This window comes from Rattus norvegicus, chromosome 13 (assembly GCF_036323735.1).
Source record: "Rattus norvegicus strain BN/NHsdMcwi chromosome 13, GRCr8, whole genome shotgun sequence".
NCBI classification, from domain to species: domain Eukaryota; kingdom Metazoa; phylum Chordata; class Mammalia; order Rodentia; family Muridae; genus Rattus; species Rattus norvegicus.
In genome coordinates, this window is record NC_086031.1 from 47,198,078 (window position 1) to 47,222,076 (window position 23,999).

At 50.4% G+C, this 23,999-nt stretch overlaps 1 protein-coding gene across 29 annotated transcripts in view; it reads left to right on the top strand.

Moving 5' to 3' along the window:
- Plekha6 (pleckstrin homology domain containing A6) overlaps positions 1 to 23,999 on the top strand; it is a 140,105-nt gene that overhangs the window by 31,179 nt on the left and 84,927 nt on the right. For 25 of the 29 annotated variants that reach the window (XM_039091295.2, XM_063272453.1, XM_063272444.1 and 22 more), the window contains exon 1: positions 3,735 to 9,045. The exons of the other annotated variants lie outside the window; for them this stretch is intronic. In XM_039091295.2, the coding sequence (XP_038947223.1) occupies positions 8,807 to 9,045 (239 nt within the window). In that variant the 5' untranslated portion in view covers positions 3,735 to 8,806. Of the gene's footprint in view, positions 1 to 3,734; positions 9,046 to 23,999 lie in introns of those variants that run through there. 29 annotated transcript variants of the gene reach the window in all.

A 23,999-nucleotide genomic window follows, 5' to 3' on the forward strand; every position in this document is an offset into this window, starting at 1 on the left:
TTCTGGTGTGTCTAAAGACAACTACGGTGTACTTATATAAAATAAATAAATCTTAAAAAAAGAAAAAAAACCCCAACCAAACAATAAAAATCCAAAACGAAAGTGGGGGTGAGGGAGGGTTTTCAAATCTCCAGTAACTTTGTTTCTGCTGATTCCTATAATACAGGTATGAACCCATTTTTAGTGTTTGTATTGACTGATTCATTGATTTGACTGATCCATTGATTGAAGCGGAATGCCACTTGTGGCCAGCTGAACTCCTGGGCTCAAGACATCTTTCTGCGTCAGCCTCCTTCTTGGGTGCTGGTACTGAGGATGGTTCATGCTGGGCAAAGACTCTGTCACCAAGATACATCCTCTAAATTGGTACTTTTAAAAAAGTGGCAGTTAAACCGGGCATGATAGGATACGCCTTTAGTCCCAGCACTCTGGAGGCAGAGGCAGGTGGATCTCTGGGAGTTTGAGGCCAGCCTGGTCTACATAACTAGTTCCAGGACAGCCAGAGGGACCCTGTCTTAAAAATCTTATAAAACCAAAAGGGGGTGCGGTGGTCCTTATCAGCTTTGTCTGAAAGCACGGACATTGTCCCATGTTTCCTTCTGGCTCTCATTATTCTTTCTTCCCACACTTGTAGCTGCGATGAAGCTGTTGTTCTCAGGGGTCTCTTTTGTTTGATGGTTATTTTTATAAAAACACTCCCAGGCGTGACAGTAGTTTATTAGTTCGCCATCTCGAACACCCTTAAATAATTCTGCCTCATTATTGCTCAACCTTCACTTGCAACAAAGAATTTGGGTTGGGGTTGGCAGGATGGCTTATTGAGCACATGGAGAGACATGTTATTAGCAGGCACCGGGGAGGATAGGGCCCAGGCAGGGTTCTGGGTCATGTTTAATCTATGGCTGTAACGGTGCCTGCGGCAAAGCCTGACACACGAGTTTGATTCCTGGGACCTACATGGTGGAAGGAGAGAACCAGCTCCCACAGGTTGCCCTCTGACCTACACACACACACACACACACACACACACACACACACACACACACACACACTTAATGTTTTAAAAAACTGTTTTTCTTTGGGACAGGGTCTCACTGTGAAACCCTGGCTATCCTGGAACTCACTATGTAGACCAGGCTGACCTCGAACTCACAGAGATCCACCTGCCTCTGCCCCCCAAGTTCTTCATCCCCAGCTCAATGTTTTTACAAAGAAAAAAAAAAAAGAAGAAGAAGAACTTGGGTTCTTTCCAGTTTGTTTCTGTTATAAATAACTCTGTCCTAAGCAACGTTATACATACCAACTTTTAGCATTATCTCCCTGGGGGAAATTGTGTGGTAAGTCATATTGATCTGACAGCACAGCTGGAAGTGCTGAGGGGACTGTGGAGCTTGAGCTAGAGTCTCCTCCTCCTCCTCCTCCTCCTCCTCCTCCTCTTCCTCCTCTTCTTCTTCCTCCTCTTCCTCCTCCTTCTCCTCTTCCTCTTCCTCCTTCTCCTCCTCTTCTTCCTCCTCCTCTTCTTCTTCCTCCTCTTCCTCCTCCTTCTCCTCTTCCTCTTCCTCCTTCTCCTCCTCTTCTTCCTCCTCCTCTTCTTCCTCCTTCTCCTTCTCCTCCTCCTCTTCCTCCTTCTCCTCTTCCTCTTCCTCCTTCTCCTCTTCCTCTTCCTCCTCCTTCTTCTCTTCCTCCTCCTCCTCCTCTTCCTCTTCCTCCTCCTCCTCTTCTTCCTCTTTCTCCTCCTCCTCTTCCTCCTCCTCTTCCTCCTCCTCCTCTTCTTCCTCCTCCTCTTTCTCCTCCTCCTCTTCCTTCTCCTCTTTCTCCTCCTCCTCTTCCTTCTCCTCTTCCTCCTTCCTCCTCACTACAGAGTTTTTAAGGCCCTTCTCCCTGCTCCTAGCACACAGGAGCTTTTCCCTGTGGGACCCACCCATTTGCAGTAAGGACTTCGTTTCGATTAACTATTGCTACAAAGCAGATAACCCAAAATATGGTGGCTCACAACAATGACGCATTACTGCCTTTAGGTCAATGGGCCAGGTCTGTGGCTCTTGCTTGAGATTCCAAATGTCCTTGTTATCATCTGAAGATCCCTCTGGATACACAGACAGAGTGTCTTCCCATGCAACTAGCAGGGGATGCTAGCTGTCATCTAGGATCTGGGCCTGTCATCCTGGCTCCTTGAGAAAGAAGGCTAAGTCACATGATTCCGAGAGGCAGTATCTCATGGGAGCATTCTGGGCGGTAGTGCAGCTCAGTGGTAGAGCACTTGCCCAGCATATGAGGCCCTGGGTCCATCCCCAGCACTGTAAAATGTAAAATACACACGAACACACACACACACACACACACACACACACACACACACACACACACACACACACACCCTACACCACACCACCTCCCAAGACACCCAAGAGGAAACATCAAGGCCTGCTATGCCATTTTATCTCAGCCACACTGCATCCTGTCTCTTATATTCTCTCATACTGAACACCCGGATGCAGAAAACGAGACATGGACCCCACCTTGCAATGTGAGGAGCTCCAAAGGATTGCAGCCATCTTTGACTTGCAGACTGAGCCATGGCTGACTAGTAGCTTCTGAATTCTTCCTGAATCCACCTATGAGAGGCTCTACCCCTTCACTTCCTGTCTGCTTCTCTCACCCTGTCCTGCTGCAGGACAAGTCTTGCACAGAAGTCCTGAGAGTCACTTGGGCTCTCTGGACCCTTCCCTGGCTGCCACAGGAGCCAGGCTCTGTGCTGTGCCCCTCCTCACCATTTATGCTTTCTAGGTTCCAGGGCTGTGTCTCTGTTCACCTTGTCTCCCATAGCTCTTGCCACATGCTACCAGCATTCAGTTATTTCTGGGCTGGGCCTGCTAAGTTGTAAACTCCTAAAGTCAAGGACTCTGCTGTGTTCCTGTTCATCTTTATAACCCACCCTAAAGTCTGGTAAAGTGCCCTGTATATACACAAGGACTTCCATAAATTCCTTTTCCTTGCCCCCTTTGCAAATATTCGTCGTTCCACTGTGTGTTGAAAGAAGGAGCAGATTACCTTGGTGAGGAGCTGGGGTAGGAAGACAACAGACAAAGTGAACGCTTGCTATGCGCACTTACTAGTACTCGATGGGATCTTTATGGTATCATCCCACAATTTGGGACGTAAGCAGCGGGTAGTATCCATGTTATACAGGAGACGACACTGAGATGAGAGGAGTTGCCTCACCTGTGCAGGGGGCGTGGCGAGAAAGACATGAATTCAAAGCTAGGTGTCTGGGACCGTAGAGCACGCACTCTCTCCTGCACACACAGCCTTGTGGAACCTCGGGCTCCCCATCTGTAGATCACATGTTCCCTGTATGATAGGGTGGTTTAGCTGTGCATCTAGTCGGTGCTTCCTGCTTGCTGCCTACTCGCCATGACACCTTGCTCTTAAGCATCTGATGGCCTTCTGCACATCTGGCAGTCTCCATAACTGGTGACAAGGTTGGGGGACTTGTTCTCAGCATCCTTGGTATGAGTGTAGTTTATCAACCCATGATATGACTCCCATGGAGCCCAGGGGTGGGGCAGAGGGATCTGGTTCCTTGGGATTCCCCCAAAGACACCCGTGTCCCCTGTAACCACAGAACAGACAGACAACTCTCTGGTCCCCCAGCAGGGTCCCCTGGAGCAGCTGAGCTGGAGAATTCTACCGTCTCCCATTAACTGCTTGTGTTTATTCTTTTAAAATTAATTCCAGCAAGAGCTCATTAGTTCTCTTCCCTCTGCCTCATCTTTATGCATACCCACCCTGCCTCTCAGTTCTATTCCTGTCTTTCTGTCTCTTTCTGTGTGCTAAAGCACCAGGGACCCCATTCCAAGCCTTTGGGCCCTGTGAGGCCTCACTGGCTGAACCAGGATGCAGGCCCTCAAGGTGACAGCAGCTGCTGGAAGGTGTTTCCTTCATGAGGCCCGTGAGACATAAAATTTCTGTGTTTTGTTTCCTGGTGTCCTTCTGTCTTATTCCCTTGGCTCTGGCAAGACTATTCTCAAACAGGAGACACTGACCGGCTCAGGTGGCCAATGGTCTAGTCTGGGATTCCATTCCTTCCCAAGCTCAGTTCATTTCCGACTGTCCAGCCTAGCCATTGCTACATGGCAGTGCAAAGCCAGACGACCTTCAGACATTCCTCCTTTACAATGTGCATCCTCAGACCCAGCTCTCAATCACAAACACCCTGCTCTGCCCAGCAGGAGACTTGTCTCATGCAGTCACTTGCTTTTGTGATTCTGTTCTGAGTGTCTGGAGTTAGAAAATTCTTGTGTAAAAAGCATTTCTACACCCATGAGGATTGGCTTCCAAGCCCTCAGAGGCTGAGGTAGGTGGCCGAGGCAGCCCAGTGCAGTGTACTTGCAGAGCATCAGGTACCTGCAGGGGCTGTGACACCGGGGAGGGCGGGGCCTACGCAGGTGCTGGTCTTTTAAAGCCTTGATGTGGATAGGGGAATTCTGTCATGACAACACCCCATGAGCTGTTTCAAACACTCAGTAGGTGGGTCTGGCAATCCAAGGTTTAGAGTAGAGTGAGATAGTCTCTGAAGACAAGAGGATAAAACGGCATAAGATATTAGATGGGACATTGGGAATAGGGTCCCTTGGAAGGACTCTCTTGACAATGGAGAAGATCACAATGTGGAAGCTTTTCCAGTGGAGCGTCTGAGAGATGACTCCTGAAGGTGACCCAGCAGAACTGATACTGGCCAGGCCGAGCAGCGTCTGAAAAGAAGGCCCTGCCCCACCTACTATGCTCTCCTACCCTCAGTGCCTGGCTCCGCTCAGCTAGCTCTTTGGTCCCAGGCAGCTCAGACAGGAAAAGCAGAGGGATGGGTATTGTGTGCATGTTGTGTATGTGTGTGTGCCACAGGACATGTATGGAGGTCAGAGGACAACTTTTGGCAGTCTCTCCTTCCAATATGTGGTCTAGGGATTGCACTCTGACCATCCGGTTTGAGTAATAACACCCTTACCCGCTGACCTATCTCTTCAGCTCCTCTCTGTCTTTTTGTCCTGAAGCCATTTTATCTCTGCTGATCAAAACGTGTGCATCTGCCCAACTCTGCCAACCTTGGAGCCGAGGGCTTTGTGATGTTTTCCAGAATGTTCTTTTGCCTTTACCTAGCTGCTAAGGCAAAGAGCAGAGTAGGGTGAAATGCCCACCGTTCCTTAACAGTACTCTGAGAGATGGGATTCCCTGAGGACTCTACTGCTAAAAACAGCCACCTCCCATCATTCCTTCCAGAGGGGCTTCACATTAGCCTATGCCTGCTAAGGAAGGAGGGGGTGGCTTGACCAGAGCCCAGCTTGGGCCCTGTTCCTGCCTGCAGTGCTGGAGTGAGGTCAAGCTAACTCCTCCCATCCCCCTCCCCTAGCCCAGTGTCCACCCATCCTGCTTTCCTCCCTGGCTTCATCCCACAGACAGGAACAACTGAGTGGAAAAGTGCCTCTGAGCATTTCCTGTATTGCTGACCTACCAAGCCTATGGGAGGTGTGGCTGGAGAAAGCGGGGATATCCACCTGTCTCAGCTACTCACTGGAGGTGGTTCTGGTGATCTTGCTTGCTTAAAGTGGTTACTGTAACAATGTACTACGTCTGGCGCAGTTGCTGGAGGAGTGGAGTCAACTATTTTCATAACAAAGAAATAAGAGAACGAGGCGATGTAGGTGCTAATTAGCCTATTCCAAAATATCCCATTGTTCTCCAAAAGCATATCCAATTAGTATTTGTCAATTAAGAAAAAATAAAGACAGGTAAGATGGCTTAGTGGGTGAAGGCGCTCGCTGCTAAGCCCAGTGATGTGAGTTTGATCCCCAGGACCCATATGAGGGCGTTCTTTGATCTCTATATGTAAAATACTCTACAACCCAAAAATAAATCCAGAATAGCATGCCCAGAACCAGCCTCTGTGGTAATTTAGGAAGCACTGTTGGGTTTCACAGACTATTTGAAGAGTGTCTTGGAGAACCAGAGACCACCATTCATAGTATCAAGGTTTAATAATTTTTACTATTTTTGACCATGTTAGGGTTATGTGCGTGTGAGTACTGCTTCCCATGCAGTTCAGAAGAGGGGTCAGATCCCCTGGAGCTGGAGTTACCTGTGGTTGTGAGCTGCCTGGAATGAGTGTTGAGAACCAAGCTCTGGTCCTGTGGACGAGCAGGGAGCATTGTTAACCCCTGAGTCGTCTCTCTTGCCCAGACGCACAGTCAACTCAGGAAAACTTTTCTAGGCACCTGTCTGAAGTGTGAGTAGTCCATACTGCATGTCCTGCCCAGATACCGGCCATCTGTATCACAGACAGGTTCTAGAAGATTCTATTCCTTGCTACCATCAAACTTAAAAAAATTTCTCGTGGTCAAGACAAGGGCACAGCTGCCTTTCTGTAGAATTAACAACTTCAGAGGGACCTTACATTTTGTTGTTTCTTTTGAAACCTCGTCTTCTTATGAAGTACCCAAGGCTGGCCTGAAACTCAGACTATCTTGCTGGGATTACAGGTGTGCACCATCACTGGAGTAACCAGTGACCAGGAGCAAAATGGTGGGACAGTTGTTTATAAGGCAGTGTATTGCCAGTGAAACCCTGGTGGAGGCCCTTAAAGGTACTTAGTGTGGAAGTGGGTCATTACTTCTCTAGGCCTCAGAGGGAGCAATGGGAGGCAGGCCCAGGCTTCAGGATATGCCACAGCCATCCCTTCCAGGCTGAACCCTGGCTTCTGACTGGAACAGGAGAGATTTGACCGTCACCTGGCTTTGGCTCCCCCTTCAGGATGCATAACCAGATAATTCCCCATCTCTTTTGGATCCTACCCGTGTTTATATCAGCTGAGAAAAAAAGAAGATTCCAGAGCATCCCCCTTACACGAAGCTACAACGGAAAACAGTCAATGTGTCTAAAAAAGCTATGCAAATGTCCGGAGAATATTGTTGCTGTTGTTCTTTGAGCTTTGTATCCCAGGATGGTCTTGACATGTTGAGGAGGTGAGGGTGGCCTTGAATGACCTTCTGATCCTCTGCCTCCCAGGAGCTGAGACGAGGCATGAACTACATGCAGAGCTGAGGACTGAACCCAGGGTGTCAGGAATGCTAGGTCAGAGCTTGACCAACTGACCTACATCCCCAGAGATTATTCTTGATATGGCTGTCGTTCTACAGAAAGAAGCACCACAGAACCTGACTTAGAGCTCTAGTTCCATGGAGACAAAGAAGGGCTGTTGGAGTTTGGGCTGCCTGCTTCTCCGTGTTGCCTGGATGGGCAGATGAACGTTCTGTCAACTCTGAAACACAAATCCTAGGTCCAGGCTGTAAAAGTACAGAGATTTTCTACACCCTCCCTTGTACCAAAGAATGACACAGAGACCTATTATATTTATTAATAAGCTTCTAGCACTATAGCTAGGCACATGCTCATCTATTCTAACTATACTGCCTACTCTCCAGCCATGTACCCCGTTATCTGCTGTCTTAGAGTTTTACTGCTGTGAACAGAACCATGACCAAGGCAACTCTTATTAGGGCAACATTTAATTGGGGCTGGCTTACAGGTTCAGAGGTTCAGTCCATCATCATCAAGGCAGGAGCATGGCAGTGTCCAGGCAGGCATGGTGTGGGCAGGGTTGAGAGATCTACATCTTCATCTGAAGGCTGCTAGCGGAAGACTGACTTCCAGGCAGCTAGGCTGAGGATCTTAAAGCCCACACCCACAGTGACAAACCTACTCCAACAAGGCCACACCTCCAAATAGTGCCACTCCCTGGGCCAAGCATGTACAAATAGACATACCTGCCACCTTGGGCTCACCCTGGCTGCCCCTGCTCTATTTGTGTCCTCAGGGTGACTCTCTCATGCTGATCCTTTCTTCTCTCTGCTTTCCACCTGGGACCCCACCCTCATCGCTGGGATCGCTTTAACTCTCCTGCCCTGCAATAGGCTGATCAGCTCTTCATTAACCAATCAGGGGTGATGGAGAGCAATTTTTGCACAACACTGAGACAGGAGATGCTTCAATAACAACAACAACAACAACAACAACAACAACAACAACAACAACAACAACGACGCCAGTGTCCGACTGCAACCAGAACTCTGGGCACAGTAATCAGCATCTGAATACACAGCGCACAAAAACCATTCCCCAACACCAGTCCATCTCTCCCTATTCACCCCCGCCCCTCCACTGTTCAGATCCTTCCCCGTAGAGCTGGGGAATCTCTGGGCAGGGTCTTAGAGTGAGCTTAGAGCCTGGGTGCCCTCTGGCTTGGTCTGCACTTGTCTAATCCTTATTCAGTGGGGCACTGCCAAGCCTGACAGAAACCTGTGCCCTCCTCGCTGTGGGTCAGGGCCTCCCGTTTATGATAACGATACCCTGTGTTTATAGAGCGTCTTTGTTGTTGAGAAACACGGCAGTCTCTCCCTCTGCATGTTCCCATCCTTCTGAGGATGCAGACAAAAGGAAAGGGTCACAGTGACCTTGGGTTACTTTGAAGCATTCAGTGATTTCTCAGAGTTCGTACAGCCACAAAGTGACAGAGCCAGGATTTTCATTTCAGCATCCGGAGGGAAGCTGGAGTGAGTCGCAAGATCCCTTGGCTTGCTGGCACTTCCTCAGTGCCTAAGAGTTAGCTCTGCACCGGCTTGCCCTTGGCTTGGAGGGAGGTTGATTCACCGGGGACCTTGGCCCCGTGGTCCCTGAAGATCAGTGAGAGCGGGAGGTGGATGGAACCCAGAGGCAGTTCTGTGGTGGGGTCATCTCGTGACTGCCCAGCGTGGGCATGAATATGGAACAAGCCCCGTGGTTTGAATACTGTGGCCATGCGTCCCAAGAGGGCGGGCTCTGGGCCAGCTTCTTTGATTGGCTGTTGGGGGTCTGGGGTGGAGCATCTCCTGGCATTTTGCACCTTAGGAGCAGGTGGAGGAGGGCACTTGTGGCTCTCACAAGAGTGGCTTGCTCCGTGTGTGGGAAGCGGACTATTGGCAGCACGAGGTGGTTCTCACACACACTTCCTGGCTGGTAAGGGCTGGGAATACAGGTCTGGGGCTGTTGGGGACCAGGCAGGAGGCTGGCTGACCTGGCTAATGCCTGGGTTTACCTATTCCGGTGAATCCTCACTTAACCACCTCTCTTCCTACTGCTGACCCCCTCTTCCTTCCTCTCTCTCTGTTTTAGTCAATTATTTGCTTAACAAATTTGAACTCCAAAATGTGCCAAACAAGGCACACTTTCTCCTGATCCCTTCCTTCTGAGGACCCGGCTACCTCATGCTCTGCATGTGTTCCGATTTGTGACCCCTTCTCCCTGAGGCTCTAAGCTTCAGAACGCTCTCCCCTCCCTCCCTTCCCGATCCGTAGCTCCAGGAAGTGCTGGACAGGGAGCAGCCTTCAGCATGGAGGGGTGTTTGTTCAAGGTGGGGTTGGCCGTCTTGGCAGGGCAGGGATGGAATACAGGCTTGAGTTCTTGGTTCTTGTGTGGCCTTGTCTTTCCCAAACCTACCCTTCCTCCTGCACCCATGTCCCATCGCTGTCTCCTGAAGGGGCAGAGAGGCAGCGAGGTCTACCCAGCTGTTACAGTTGCTGCTCTGCTGAGAGCGCTCGCCTCAGTACCCAGGAGCAGAGAGAACTCCACCTGGGGCTGGTGATGCCCTCAGAGATGGCTGCTCCAGGGAAGGAAGGGCGGGACCTGCCTTCTGAAGATGATATGCCCAGGGGCTGCCACTTTCTCTTAGGCAGTGCTGGCAGGACCACTGTTGAAGGAGCAGTGGAGCTGTAGAGAATGAGGGTACAAGCTGTGGCACATGCCTTTTAATCCCAGCACTTGGGAGGCAGCAGCAGGCTGATCTCTGAGTTCGAGGTCAGCCGGGTCTACAAAGCAAATCCAGGACAGCCAGAGCTACACAGAGAGACTGCTGAGAGAGAGGGGTGGGGTGGGGGTGGGGGTGGCTGTGGGATATGGTGGCAGTAGTTTTGCCAGGAAGGGAATAGCATCCTGGTTTCTTGCCTCGTGTTTCTAGGAGTTAATTGCATCACGGCCACAAGCTCACAGTGATCTGATTTGTCCTTTATTTTACCTATTTGGCTTCCGAGATGTGTTCTCCAGTGGCCTAGGCTGGCCTGCAACTCTACGTAGCAAAGGATGATCTTGAACTCGTGATTTCTCCAACCTTTCCTTCTTACATGTTGGTATCACAGGCATGTACCACTGTGTCTCACCAGAAAGTCTCACTAAGGTGTCCAGACTGGTCTTGAAGTCACATTTTAAACAGAAAAGAAAAATGGCACTGCATTTTATTTATTCTTTGTGCGTGTGCTCCCGAGTGCACACAGGGCACACATGGATCAGGGGACAGTTGGTGGGAGTCAGCTCTCGCCTTCCACAGAGTGGATTGTGGATTCAGGGGTTACTGTAGATGCTGCTTTCACCGACTGAGTCATCTTGCCTCCCAACCCTTGGACTCTTTAGCCAGGAAGGCCATGGGTTTATTACCCTCCTGTCTCAGTCTCCTTTGTAACTGGGATTACAGGGGTCTGCCATTGGGTCTTGCATCTGATTTATATATTTAAATTAATTTATGTATTTAAATATTTAAAAATATTTTCCTTTTGATTTGACACCAAATAAGAGCCTGGTACTCATCAGTTTGGCTTGGCTGGACAGCCAATGAGTTTGAGGGATCTGCCTGTCTCTGACCCCACCCCTGACACCTGCCAGTGGCAGCCGGGACTCAAACTCAGGTCCTCAGGCTTGTCTGACAGGCCACTATTGACTGAGCCACCCACCTGCTGATTTATATTACATTTTTTTAATTAAAACTTTTAAGCACGTGTAAGAGCAGAGTGAACAATGCCATAACCCTCTTATGCCCAAGCATTTGAAGTAGCTAGCTCATGGTCGGTCTTGCTTTTACTATATTTCCAGTCTTTTCTATCCACTGATTATCTTGAAAAACCTAGACAACTGATTATTTCATCTCTAAAGAAAAGCATCAAAACACCATCACGCCTAAACAGAGCTAACTCTTACCAGTATTCGCCTTTCTCTGTCCGTCATATTTAAAATCATTTTCTTTTTGATTTGACTCCAAGTAAGGTCTGAGCATCACGATGGCTGTCACGGCTCTCGGGTGACTCCTATCTGTCCTGTCTTTTCTTTCTCTCTGTGATGTGTTGCTGAAATAACTAAGTTACCTTTGGCACAGTACTTTCCCTATCCTGGGTTTGGGGACCTAGTCCTCAGCTGTCTCTGTATTACCTGCAAAGGCAGCTTGATCAAGACCAAAGAGTCTTTTGGTCGCTTTACTTGGGTGGGGGGGAGGGGCAGGGCAAGACTCGGTCTTGTGTCCATGCCATCAGGACTCGCTGTGTCTGCTTGTCTGCTTGTCTGCTTGTTTCGGTGGGGTGTCAGAAACCTTGATGATCACTGCCTACACCCATTAATTCATTACAGACTAATTGCCCATTAATTATTCCCTTTAATTAGATGTTGCTTCTTTGATTTCACAGTAAGTGATCACTTGCTTTGGAAAGAGGCCTCTTCCTCCGGGAGATGTTGTAGAAGCTGAGACCAGAGGCTCATTCCCACCCATTCTGGCCTCTGTAGGTTGGGAAGATTGGAGGAAGGGGGACACAAGTGTTAGGTCTGAAGTCTAGACCCGGTCCTCTGCGTTGCTCTTCAGACAAATGTCAAGTTGTAGTACTGGTGGAGGAAGTCAAAGCCCAAGACATTCTAAACAACATTTCTAGTTAGTTCTGAAATACAATTCAGCTACATTTAATTAAATTAATGATTAGACACGAAGTTCCCCTTACTGTCCATATCCTGTCCCTAGAGATTTCTGCTACCTGTGACCTAATCTACAGTTAATAAAGGATGTGTGCATGCATGTGCACTCTCTCTCTCTCTCTCTCTCTTTCTCTCTCTCTCTCTCTCTCTCTCTCTCACACACACACACAGAGGGGGTGGGAGGGGGCTTACTTGGGTGTGGCATACTGTTTTACGACTTTCTAATTTTCTAATTACTTGGTCTTGGGGCCAAAAAAAAAAAAAAAGCTAAATTCTGCCTGCCTTAGTTATTATAATAATGTTATTATAAATATTTGAGATGAGGTCGCACTATGTACCCTGGCTGGCCTGACCCTCTCTATGTAGGAGAAGCTGGCCTTGAACTCACAGAGATCCACTTGTCTCTGCCTCCTGAGTACTGGAATTAAAGGTGCCCACCACCACACACTGTTATTTTATGACCACTAAATAAAGAACTCAGCAGGTGCAAGGGACGCCATAGTGCACCTATTTGTTCCTCATTGTTATGTAAATCTTCTCTTGGCAATTGGCACCTGAGAGGTTGACAGACAGCAGTTGGTTGTACGCTATGGAGACTAGAGTCTACCTTCTTTACTTTCTGTCCCTCACCAAGGAGGTCCATGCAGAACTCAGGAGCAATTTGTATTCTTTTCCTCCTGGCCATCGGAAAGTTAACGCCAATTTTTAGGACAATGGCATTGTGTCTAAAGAAGACAGGGTTCTTACTCTCTGTGTTATAGTGAGTGAAGGCTATGACTGTCCTGGGTCAGGATCTGGCTGCCCCGCAGCTGCCGTGTCCTTTTCTGAGGAATGGGATCAAACAGGGAAGGAGTGAGGAGGACCAGTGTTTAGCTTAGACCTGCTCCTGGTACATTTCCATCTTGGAGGCCTGGGCTGTCTCTTACCCTCGAGGAAGTCCCCTGAGGTTTGGGCTTGGAGAATGGGGTGGATGAGGCTCCTCCCCAGGAGAAATTGAGGTCCCCGAGGCCTGGCTCAGCTGTTCACCCATCTGCCTTTGCAGATCGAAGATGGAAATCTGTGGTAAGAAAATGAAACAACAAACTGCTGGGCAGAAAAGGAAGTCAATCAAGCAGAGGCTGTCAGTACCTCCTGGAGTTAAATGGGCCAAATGCTCCAGCCAGGAAAAGTATCAGAGCTCAAGGACTCTTATAACCAACCAGCAGCTCCTTCTCATTGGCTAACCCTGCGCCTTCTCACATGCTGGCCGCTGGAGGTACAAGGTGGGCCTCAGGAGGGAGACAGAGAAGCAGGGAGAAGGACAACACCAGGAGGGAAAGAGAGAACCCGGGCGGAAAAGAAGCCTAGATAATGAGGGAGCCCTGACGCTACTGTCTCTAGCAATCCGGGAGGGAGAGTATGTATTGTGAGCAAGTGCAACATTGTATTTCTCTCTCCCTGGGCTCCTGCCCAGAGCATCCTAGAGCTGCTTCTTCAGGGAGCCAGCCATGTGACTCACATATGTGAACAGAGAGCCCCGAACTTTCTATCCCAGGCCAGGGAGAAGCAACAAAGGAGCTGTTTTACCTCATCCTCCTGCTGCAGGCTGCTGTGCAGAGCTGGCTATCACCTGGAGGGTTCTCTGCCTGAGCACAGAGCTTCAGGGTGTGAGCCATGGGCAGGTCTTGACTCATCTGTACCCATAAGGGAAGAAGGGAGCTAAATGGCAGTAATGGGGGTAAGGAGGCTCAGTGAGGTCAGGCTGGACTTGTGCTCAGGTGCCAGTACCTAGCTCAGTCCAGGGAAAGCTCTCAAGGACTGTTAGGGAAGGCGTGAATGGACAGATGAAGAAGCTGGAAGGGGGGCCGGTCCTTAGGTATCTGGCAGCCAAGGCAGTTGGTTAGTAATGTGCTCTAAGCGTAAACTGAGGTTGACGCAGCGCAGCATGCTCTGTTGGGGCATTGCTGTTGCTTTTGGCTGTCCCTGTCGTCACGTCGTTCGGGTGTCCACTGGGTGATGTGGGAGGGATAGTGATGTGCAGAGGCAAAGGGGAGCTTTATTCTTTCAGACTTTTTAAGGCCACGTTCCTCCTGTCTGGCCCAAGAACAGGGTAAACCTGCTCTAGGGACAGGGGATCTGGGTGTCCACGAATGCCCTTTGGTTTTCACAGGCTCAAGGACACAGTTGGAGCTCAGTTCCTTTTCAGCTGGCAGGAGGAGGCATGGAACTGGAGCTGCAGAGAAAGTTGGCCACCGAGGGGCTGGACACAAGTGCTCAGCCTGCCTCAACAGCAATGCAGAGGAAAGTTAAGTGGACCCAAGCTGGGGGCAGCTCGGCTGCTTGTGCTGGACTCTGAGGGGCTGGACATGGTGAGGAGCTGTGCTTACTGTAGACAGAGGGTCTACATGCTCACAGTAGCCTGCATTTGACTTTGATAGCTTGGCGTGGCTGTTGCTACTTCTTCTTGTGGTTTTCTTCCAGTATTTGTTCTCTAAGATCCTTGAGGGACCACGTGGACATGTGGATGCCCAGTGGCCACCCAACACCCAGCTCAAACGCTATTGTAGCGTTTGCACAAACCACTCTAACAGTCGCCAAAAAGATCTTTCTAGAGCAGTGGTTCTCAACCTCCCTAAAGCTGCCACTCTCTAATACCTCATGTTGTGGTGACCCCCCGGCCTTAAAATTATTTTCATCGCTTCTTCATAACTGTAATTTTGTTATTGTAATATCATAATGTAAATATCTGATATGCAAGATACCTGATATGCCTCCTCCGTGAAATGGTCATTTGACCCCCCAAGTAGTCAACTATCTCGTCAGGTGGGGTTGTATGTGCCCTAGGACTCTCAGGACAGGCATTTGGACGCAAGGCCTCCCAACTCTGGGGACAGAGTTCTAGATTCGTCTGAGCAAGAAGAGCCCATGTGGTTTCCACTAGTTCTTTATCAAACAACCCAGAGACATTATCAAGTATGAGTCATTTAATGGGATAACCAAGTCATCCTGGTTTGTTCAGGACTTTCCTGATCAAAGTCCTGTGTGTCAGGAACTCCCCTTAATCCCAGGAAAATGGAGACAGTTAGTCACTGTCTAGAAATTGTCCTTCAGATAGCCCCTAGCCCAGTTTCCATTTCTGTTTTGCTCACTGAAGGAAAAAAATGTCTTTTTACCACGTATTTTCTGTCTCCCGTGAGCTGACCTCAGAGATCTGGACTCACCGATGGACAGGGATGTTACCTACCCATGATGCTCCACACAGGCCTTTCCTGTCTTCCAGGAGCTCTGTGACATCCACACAGCTGCATTCGACAGCATTCGGGTTAGCTGAGGCCTAGTGTGGAGCAGGCTCCTGCCTCTCTGTGGTGGAGCATGCCAGTCAAATCTATATCCGAGTTTCTTCTCTCCGCAATGATGCCAAGTGTCTTCTACTCATCTGATTTCCAGTCTCTTTTTCCCAACATGCTCCTAACTGTTGTCCAGGGGTCACTTTAAATCACCAGGCCCAGACTCCACTTCCCAGTTCAGCACCTTAGACATAAAGCCCTTGGCTTGGAGCTTTCTTTTTCTCCAGAGCGTTTTTTTTCCCCTTCATTCTTAGCTCTCTCAGAGATTCTTTTGTTGCTGTTGTTTTTATCAAGGGGATGGAACCTGGGGCCTTTTCCACTGAGCCATGATCCAGCCTATTTGGCTCTTTTTTCTGTCTGAGCAATGACTCAATTTTCTTGTCTTGGTGTCTGTTCCTTAGTACACTTGTGATTGGGGCCCAAGAGTGGCCAGAGCTCCAGTGTCCTGTTCTTTGGCCCTGCCCTTCCTCTCTTGTCCCATAAAGGGGTTATTCACGACGTAGCCTCCTTGACTTACCCTATTTATAAGTCTCCGTAGCGTGTCTTTGTCCCTAGCGACAAACACTAACCGGCCCTCCTTAATCCCATCTGCTGCTTCAACATGTGCAATCCTGAAAATAAAAAATACCCTTCCATCGATGCCCTCAGGTCCACAACCCTGAGTCTCTTAGGGCTGCTTGCCCATCACGAGAGTGAGAACTGGCCCACGAGGAACTGACCCTCAGGAAGCTCCGGCTTCTAGTGGTTGGCCTTGAAGGAGGCTCACAGTGTCTGAGGAAGTACGGCTGGGTTACACTGCAATATTAAGGTTAGGGTGGAGGATGAGGGCTCCCACAGAGCCTCGGGCTCAGGCCTCCTTTAGTTTTCAGTTACTACACTCGTGATCGGAACCCACGCATGTCTGGCCTGGCATTTCCTCACACTTGGCTGCTGGAGCCACAGCCCAGCTCCGAAGCCTCTCAGCCCGATCGCTGCCCACACCCTGCTCTGCCTGGAAGAAGGGCTTTAGCTTCGTTTCGTCTGTTTCCTCCCTCTACACAGAAGGCAGGTGGCCGCGTGGCGATCTTACTAGGCCACTGAGACAGAACTCGTTGCTTTTAGGATGACACCCCACACAAGCACGTATTCTGTTGCAGTTAGATAGCGTCTGTCTACCGTCTGCCGTTTGTCTGTCCACAAGTTCTCTCCATGTGTGACAAGCACACACCGCGCCTTTGTTCTGGGAATTCGGGGATGATTGTGGCAAAGGCTTTAGGCTCTTAACAATACCTGCTTTACCTTGACTTTCTCTCTGCCTCTGTTGATATCACAGAGGCAGTGGGGGAGAAGTGGGCCTCACTTGGTCCCATCCATCTCTCCAAAGCTCTCAGCTTCATGGTCTGGGCCACAGGAGATTGGCTGTGGACGTCATGTGGCCTGAGTTCTCTGTATGCCCAAACTGGCAAGCAGAAGGCACTTGGGCAGAGTCCTTCATCTTTCTGGGCCTTGGTGTTCCTGTCTTTCCAGTCCCCTAACATCTTCTGCCTGTCCTGTGTTGTAGGAGTGACTGCACCGTCAAAACGAGATGGGGATGCCAGTGTGCAAAAGCAGAAGTCTTTTGTAAATCGGGTGCTTGATGGAATAGAGAGGAGACAGTCCTTGGGAGAGTGCAGTCCAGGCACAGAGCTGAGCTTCTCCCTGGAAATGGTCTGAAGATCACTGCTTTGAGCGCAGGTCTCCCAAGGGACCAGTGTCTGGTGCCCAGCATTTGCACAGTAGACGGCTGGTACATGGCGTAGGCCTCTAGTTAATGTTTGTCAAATGGATGCATCACATGACAGCTCCAGACACGGTAAAGGCAGGAGGAGATTAAGTTCTGTGGAGACACAGACGGCAAGGTCAGGCTCGGACACAGACAATGAGGGAGGGCTTCCTGGAAGAGGTGGCTTAGATTTAGGGTGGGAAGAATAATGTATCCTTCAGGAGACACTACAGGATGGATGGGCACAGGCAAAATCCCAAGAATGGAGGATCTCTTCTGTGCACTGGGGCAGGAGCGGCCAAACGAAAGGGACGAAGGCATACGGATGAGATTTACATGGGCAGCAGCCACTTAGGTTCTGAGGGAGGAAAATACAGAAGAGCAGAGCAGCGGCCGCTACAGTGTGAGGAGTGTAGCTATGGCTGGTGGGGGGGTGATTTGGGGGAGCCCCTAAGGCACCATGGTATGCTTCTCCCACACTGATGGTTCTTAGCAGTGACCTTGGGGAAACCACCTGCCGAGTCCCCAGCCTGTGCCTCACACCAGTGGCACTGACCAATGGCACTGTGACCCTATGAAGGCTGGGGCAGCGGTCTGATGTGGAGTCCAGTGGCCTTTTTAGACAGGGTGGGAGCCTGGCCATGAGCAGGAAGCGGGAGAGAATTCCCAGAAGGTCACAAGGTCCTAGAGCCAGAGGTGAATAGATCCTCATTTTAAGCAGGAAGACTGGGTGCACGCAGGCAGTTGCAATTGAGGTATGCATCAGGAGGTTAACCAGATTAGGAACGGGTAACCAGACAGACCTGGGGTCCTATGTAAGCTCTGTTGTCTGCTGTGTGATTTCGAGCAACTTCCCTACCTTCTCTGATATCACTTTTTTTTAATCTATAAAGTCAAAGTAATAAGATTTTGCCAAAAATCTAACTAAAGCAATGAGGACGGTGCCCCTGTACACGTGGTAAGGAGCTGGGGTGGCTGGTGTTTTCAGCCTAGTCTCAATCTTTAGCTTTCTGCTAAAGTGGAGGGGCCTGGAGGCTCTGCAGGACAACTCCAGCTTCCCGAGTGACAGGTAGGGTTGCTCCGTCCACACTGTCCTCAGCACAAGGGGCACAGGCTCCAAACCTCCCTTATCCTCATGGTAAGGCACAAAACAGGAGCCTTTCAGATTTGAGAAATGGAAGATGTAGCTGGGGTTTTCTGATGTTTCCAGCCTAGCAGGGGAGATGGGCTCATAAACAAAAGATTAGGAAACCAGGAGACAAGGAGCCTTCTGCAGGAGACTCTGTGGCTGGGATGCGTGTGGAAGTGTGGGGAGGGTTCAGGCTGAAGGAAGTGGAATTCTGAGAGCTTTGACTGCCCCCACACCCACCCCTGTTCCACCCTCTACCCCAGAGGACAGGATTTCACCCTTTAAAGACTGTTAAGTAGGCCTAAGGCACAATCAGCTTGCTCCCTCTCTTCCGACTCCATTCTGTGGTGGCCAAGTGCAGTCAGTTGACGATCAGAGAGGCTGTGTAACCTGCCTGAGCACACAGAGGGTATTTGCTGTGGGGTCAGAGTGAGCGCCCTGATCGGATCTGTGGTGGCTGCTTTGTGGTGCTTCTCAGTCCCAAGCAGTCTGGTCTGCATCACTTACTCTCTGCTGTCCTTGTGGGACAGCCGTGACCTCTGGCTAGCCCCAGCCTGCCCTCTGGCCATCAAGGGCAGCTTTGTTCATTGAAAGAGTCAGTAGTGATGGAGTCTGGCTGTCCTCCCCCAGCTCTTTGGAACACAGAAGGAGTCACAAGATCCCTTGGAATAGGTTCCATCTCCTTCCCCAGGTGCTCGGTGCCTGGCACATGCCTGGCGTGGCTGAGGATTTGTTTTTCAAAAGACCAGGTAAGATGCAGAGGGCAGAGGCAGCGCTCTGAAGCTTTGGAAGATGCAGATAGGCCCCCTGCTCCTTCTCCATCCGTCCACACTGCCCATCCCAGGCCGCCCCTCGTGCCTTACAACAGTGGGCCTCGATGGTGTGTGTGGAGCAGGGAATCAGTTTGTACAGAGGGTCTGTGGGTGGGGGGGGGAGTGGGATTTCAGAAGGGGGTGGTGCAGAGGCTCACAGGGGTTTGGTGTCACGGCTGTCAGGAAGTCTTCCTGTCTCTTCACCGAAGAGGGAAGCCAGGCTACTAAGTAAGGATTTCTAGTTGCTTCTTGTAAAGGAGAGAGCAGCCTGAGTCTGCCAGGGTCTTTTCTACAGGATCCTCCTCTGGCCTGGGACCCCTCCACAGCCCAGCCAGTGCTTCCGATGGGTCGTGTGGTGGAGCAAGGCTCCTCACATGAGAAGCACCTCTAAAGTTCACCCTCACCTTGGGGGATAGGGGAGACTCTTGGGCCGCTCTTTGCCTGAATCATCCCATCACGAAAGCCCAGAGCAGCTGTTTCTGTGAGTTTGTTAGAGCAGCAGAGATCACATGCCACCCTCGTTACACCATCCGACCCACAGACACAGGCTGGGCCTGAGAAGCATAACCCCCGTGTGAGAGGCCCCAGTGGACTCTGCAGTCACATGCCAGACACCAGGACGGGGGAAACTGGGACGAGGGAAACTCAGCCAGCTGGAGGTACTTGGCAGGTTTGATAGAAGTGACATACAGACAGTTGCCATACGGGAGGACGAGAGCCACTCAGATTTCCTGAGCAAGAGTGACGGAAAAGTCAGAAGAGAAAGGAACCATCCTTTCATTCTCTGGTGTGAGGGGTAGGAAATTTGTAAGAGAACAGAACAGGGTCCCCCAGCCCCCACCACACACACACACACACACACACACACACACACACACACACACACACACACACTTATATCTCGCATTTGGTGACAATGAGAAACTCCCTTTGCTTGACTTCAGTTTCTCTATTTGTTAAGGAAAAAAGCATTTGAGGCCAGTCACTGAATAAGATGCAAACGATGGCCAGGCTTGCCCACAGAGCAGATGTTGGCCGCTGTCCTTTGGGAGGAGATGAACGAACGGTCCATAAAGTGAACAAGATGAGATGCCTGTTTCTCCTCCTGTTCCCAGCACTGCCCTCTGGTCCAGAGATGACCACCGCTGCTTCAGCTGTCTCTCTCCTCCTTCCACATCCCACCTAATACGCTGTTTGGTGTCCCCTGGGGCTGAACCTAGAGCATCGTGCTGGGCGGGACTTGGCATAGGTGGGGAGAATGTGAGGGGTGGGCTGAGAGAGCTGGGAGGTGGCTCAGGTGACCATTTACCAGGAGCCTCTCTTTGAGTGATGTTCACTCTGAGTAGCCCTGCAAGTCCTGGGCCTCATGGGCTGGCTGAGGGAGAAGTTGGCTGCCCCGATGTGTCTGGACTGGGGAGCAGATGAGCAGGAGCACAAGGACCCTGCCTCTTTAGTACTTACCCCTGACTGCGCTCGCTCCACTGCATTAACAGAGCCCTCTGTGGCCACGGCTGGGAACGGTGCACTATCTGTAGTGGTGGTGGAACCTTCTAGACACCCGAATCCCAGCAATTAGAACATCATATTGCTTGGTTTTAAGGTGAGACCACGCCTCTCACGGACAAAGGCAACCTCATCTTAGGTCCCGTTTTCTTTCTTCCCCAAGAGCAATTGGTAGCAAAGTAAAACAGGTGCAGCCCAGTGGTTGAAACCACATCCGAGAGGCTGAGTTCAAATCCTGGCCCTGCTGAGCAGTGACTTAACCTCTCTGTGCTTCGGTGTCATCACTTGTAAAACCAGGATAGGAGCTGTCTGTCGAGTGGATTAGATGAGTGGATTTGGAAAGCACTTAGCACTGTCCTCAGCCCTCTGTACATACTGCTTATCAGTCACCCCCGTCACTTGCTCTAAAGCCAGTGGGCAAGTCCCTGTGACAGCCTGAGGCTTGGAGATCTGACTCTCTATGTGGCATTAGTCTCTCACACGGTGGCTTTTTATTCTCTGTCCCCTTCATGAAGCAACACATTCCTGGTAAGCAGGGATGTGCAGGAATAACTGTGTCCTGAGCGGGGAAGTGTCAAAAGCCCCACACAGAGCTTGGTCAAGCCCGTTGCTCAAACACTCCATGGCTTATGTCATTAACCCCATGTGTGCTTAAGAAGTCACAGGTAGCACACCCTCTTAACTAAGCACAGGGCACACTCAGATTTTCTACCATTTCTTTCAATAAACTGAAAAAATAAGGGTCTGGAGAGACGACCCATCAGTTAAGAGCTCTGGCTGTTCTTCCAGAGGATCCATGTTTGAGTCCTAGCACTCATGAAGCATCTGTGACAAACATACGTGCAGGCAAAACACGCATACATACAAAATTAAAAAATGGCCAGGTATGGTGATGTATGCCTTTAATTCTGCACTTAGGAGGCAGAGGCAGAGGCAGAGAGAGAGGCGGAGAGAGGCAGAGGCAGAGGCAGAGGGAGGCAGAGAGAGGCAGAGGCAGAGAGAGAGGCGGAGAGAGGCAGAGGCAGAGAGAGGCAGAGGCAGAGGCAGAGGCAGAGGCAGAGGCAGAGGCAGAGGCAGAGAGGCAGAGGATGAATTTCTGTGAGTTAGAGGCCAGCCTGATCTACATAACAAACTCTAGGCCAGCCAGGGCTACTGGAGAAACCCTGTCTCAAAAACAAAACAGGAAACATGTGCCGATTGTTTATTTAGTGTCCTTTAGAAAAGCACGCTCTAAAGAGTTCTACGGGATGTTGTACAGGAGAGGGGGGTTAGGGAACCCCAAGGGCAGTGGCTTTAATGGACATCTAGCAGTGTTGGGCTGGACAGCTGCAGAGGTGCTCGGTGACCGTCAGATGGGAGGTGTCTGAAGAGCCCAGGCTCAGTTGGCAGGGGAGGTCCAGGTGTGTCAGCTGGGCCGGGCTTTCACTCCCAGATGGGCAATGTGTGCGTTCTCATAGGAGAGGCCTGGCTGTTGCTGGGTTCTGCCTTACTCTGTGCCCTGATGATAGCAGGTCACTGCTGGGAAGCTTCTAGAGCTACTCTGTGAACCCAGTGGTGTCTCCTGCTTGGCACCTCAGGGTCTGTGTTTAGATCATATTCTTGTTTTGAAACTAAAGAGAGCATTTAGGGAGAGAGGTGTAGAGATGTTTGTGGCTTCGGACAAGGCTGGAAAGAACCTTCCAGTCGGGTCTGTGGTTTGTGCTTTGGCCCTGTCAGCAGCCGGTCTAGCAGCCGGTCTCCATTCGTGATGGATGGGAGTGTTTAAGAGAGAGACGGGGTCACGGGGTCATGCTCTTCCTCTCTTGGGTCACCATTTGGCACCTCCGTTCTTTAGCCCCAGATCAATAGAGCAATTCCCACTCTGGGAGACAGCATGTGTGGCCTTCCCTCTGTCTCTCTGCTTTGTAGCGACAGTTCAGCCACGCTGACTTTTCCGGGGAGGAGTGTGTGTCTGTCTATTGTCTGGTGATGAAGGTTGAACCTAGTAACATGTTTGTATCGGGCAAGCATACTACCACTGAGCTGTGGCCCCAGACCTTGGTTTTCTGATACAAGGTCTTACTGTATAGCGCAGGCTAGCCTAGAACTCTCCGTCCTCCCACATCAGCCTCCACGTGCTGGGATCACAGGTGGGTTCCATCACACTTAGACGGGGAATGAGTTATGTTAGCAAGGTTGAGGTCTGTCTTAACTTCCCCAGGGTTCTGCGAATGGGTTTAAATCTTAGCCATCTACAAAAAGGGCAAAGCCGTGATTGGCAGGGTAGAGAAGATGGACAACCAAGGAGACAGTAGCTTTCCGGAAGATTCTTCCATTTTCCTGGAATGCATTCACTAAGTTGTCATCCCTGGAGTAGGGAGAGGGGCTCCGCCAGCTCTGGGTTTTGTAGAGATGTCCTGTGCTGACACTGGGGACTTGGTGAGCATCTCCTGTGTCCTTGTTTTAAGTGTCCCACAGCTCTCTCCCTAGTCCAGAGTGGTTTTCTTGTGGATTCAGGAATGCCCTGATATTCCCTTTTCACTCCGTGTCATGAAAGCCAGGGTCACCCAACCTGGGCCTCTTCCCATCATTCTCCTCTGTCCATGAGTTTAGAAGTTAGAAAAATATCTCAGAGTTCTAGCTGCCCCTGAAGGAGCAGATTCTTCCTGTGGGGAGGGAGGCAGCATAGGTCCATGGAAGCATGAGGCACTACCGCCGAGCAGAAGCCATTTTGTGTGCATTGCATACAGTGTGAGACACACAGAGGCTGCCCAGTTGCCCTCCCAGCACTCCTGTGTGCAGATAGAAGGTGGTTCTCACTGTAGAGATTTCCAGCAGAGGGCACAATGCTCGTGCCTGTCACCTCTGTCACCCTCTGTCACCTTCTACCCTGCAATGTTCTCCTGCCCCTTCACTGTCCCCACGATGTGCACCCAAGCACCTCGTGGCTCCACCCAGATTCTAGCTGTCACTACTGCCCCTGATAAAAGGATGCTTCCTTCATTTATTTTGTTTGTGTCCATGTCGCTGAGACTGCTTAGGACGCACCCATGGAATAAATGGCTGTGGTGTGGCCATTTCAGCGTGGTAGGGACTTCTGGGGTCTGAACAGCTGGAGAGAATCCCTGGAGGAAATAGCATTTGAGCTCAGCCAGAACCATTGTCCACTGACTTTTCCTAGGAGATTTCAAGCCCACTTATGTCTTGGATGGGGTCAGGGACTATTTTCTGGAGAAGTTTTTCTGGTTACCAGATAATCGATGTGGCTGGAATCTGCCACTTTAAAAGACGGCTTTCTCTAATGGCTGAGGGATGGGCCACCCAGTGGAAAAGGGATGGGAATCTTTGCAGGTGGTGGGATAGAAATACCAAGGCCCCCTGAGGAAACATGAAGATGCTGAGTTCCATTCAGCTGCTTAAAACATTCACACAGAGCATTTGGGAGAGGAGGGGAGAGCCGGGCGCGGTGACGCACACCCATTATCCATGCATCAGGTGGCAGACGGGAAAATATGGGTGGTGTACGCTTGGTATCCCAGCACCAGACGGATCAGGCTGGAGGATCGCTAACCCAAGACTGGCCTCACTGCCAGAGTGACACTGGTGGTGGCACATGTCTTTCACTGGAGAGGCAGAGGCAAGTGGATCTCTGTGAGTTTGAGGCCACCCTGGTCTACATAGTGAGTTCCAGGACATCC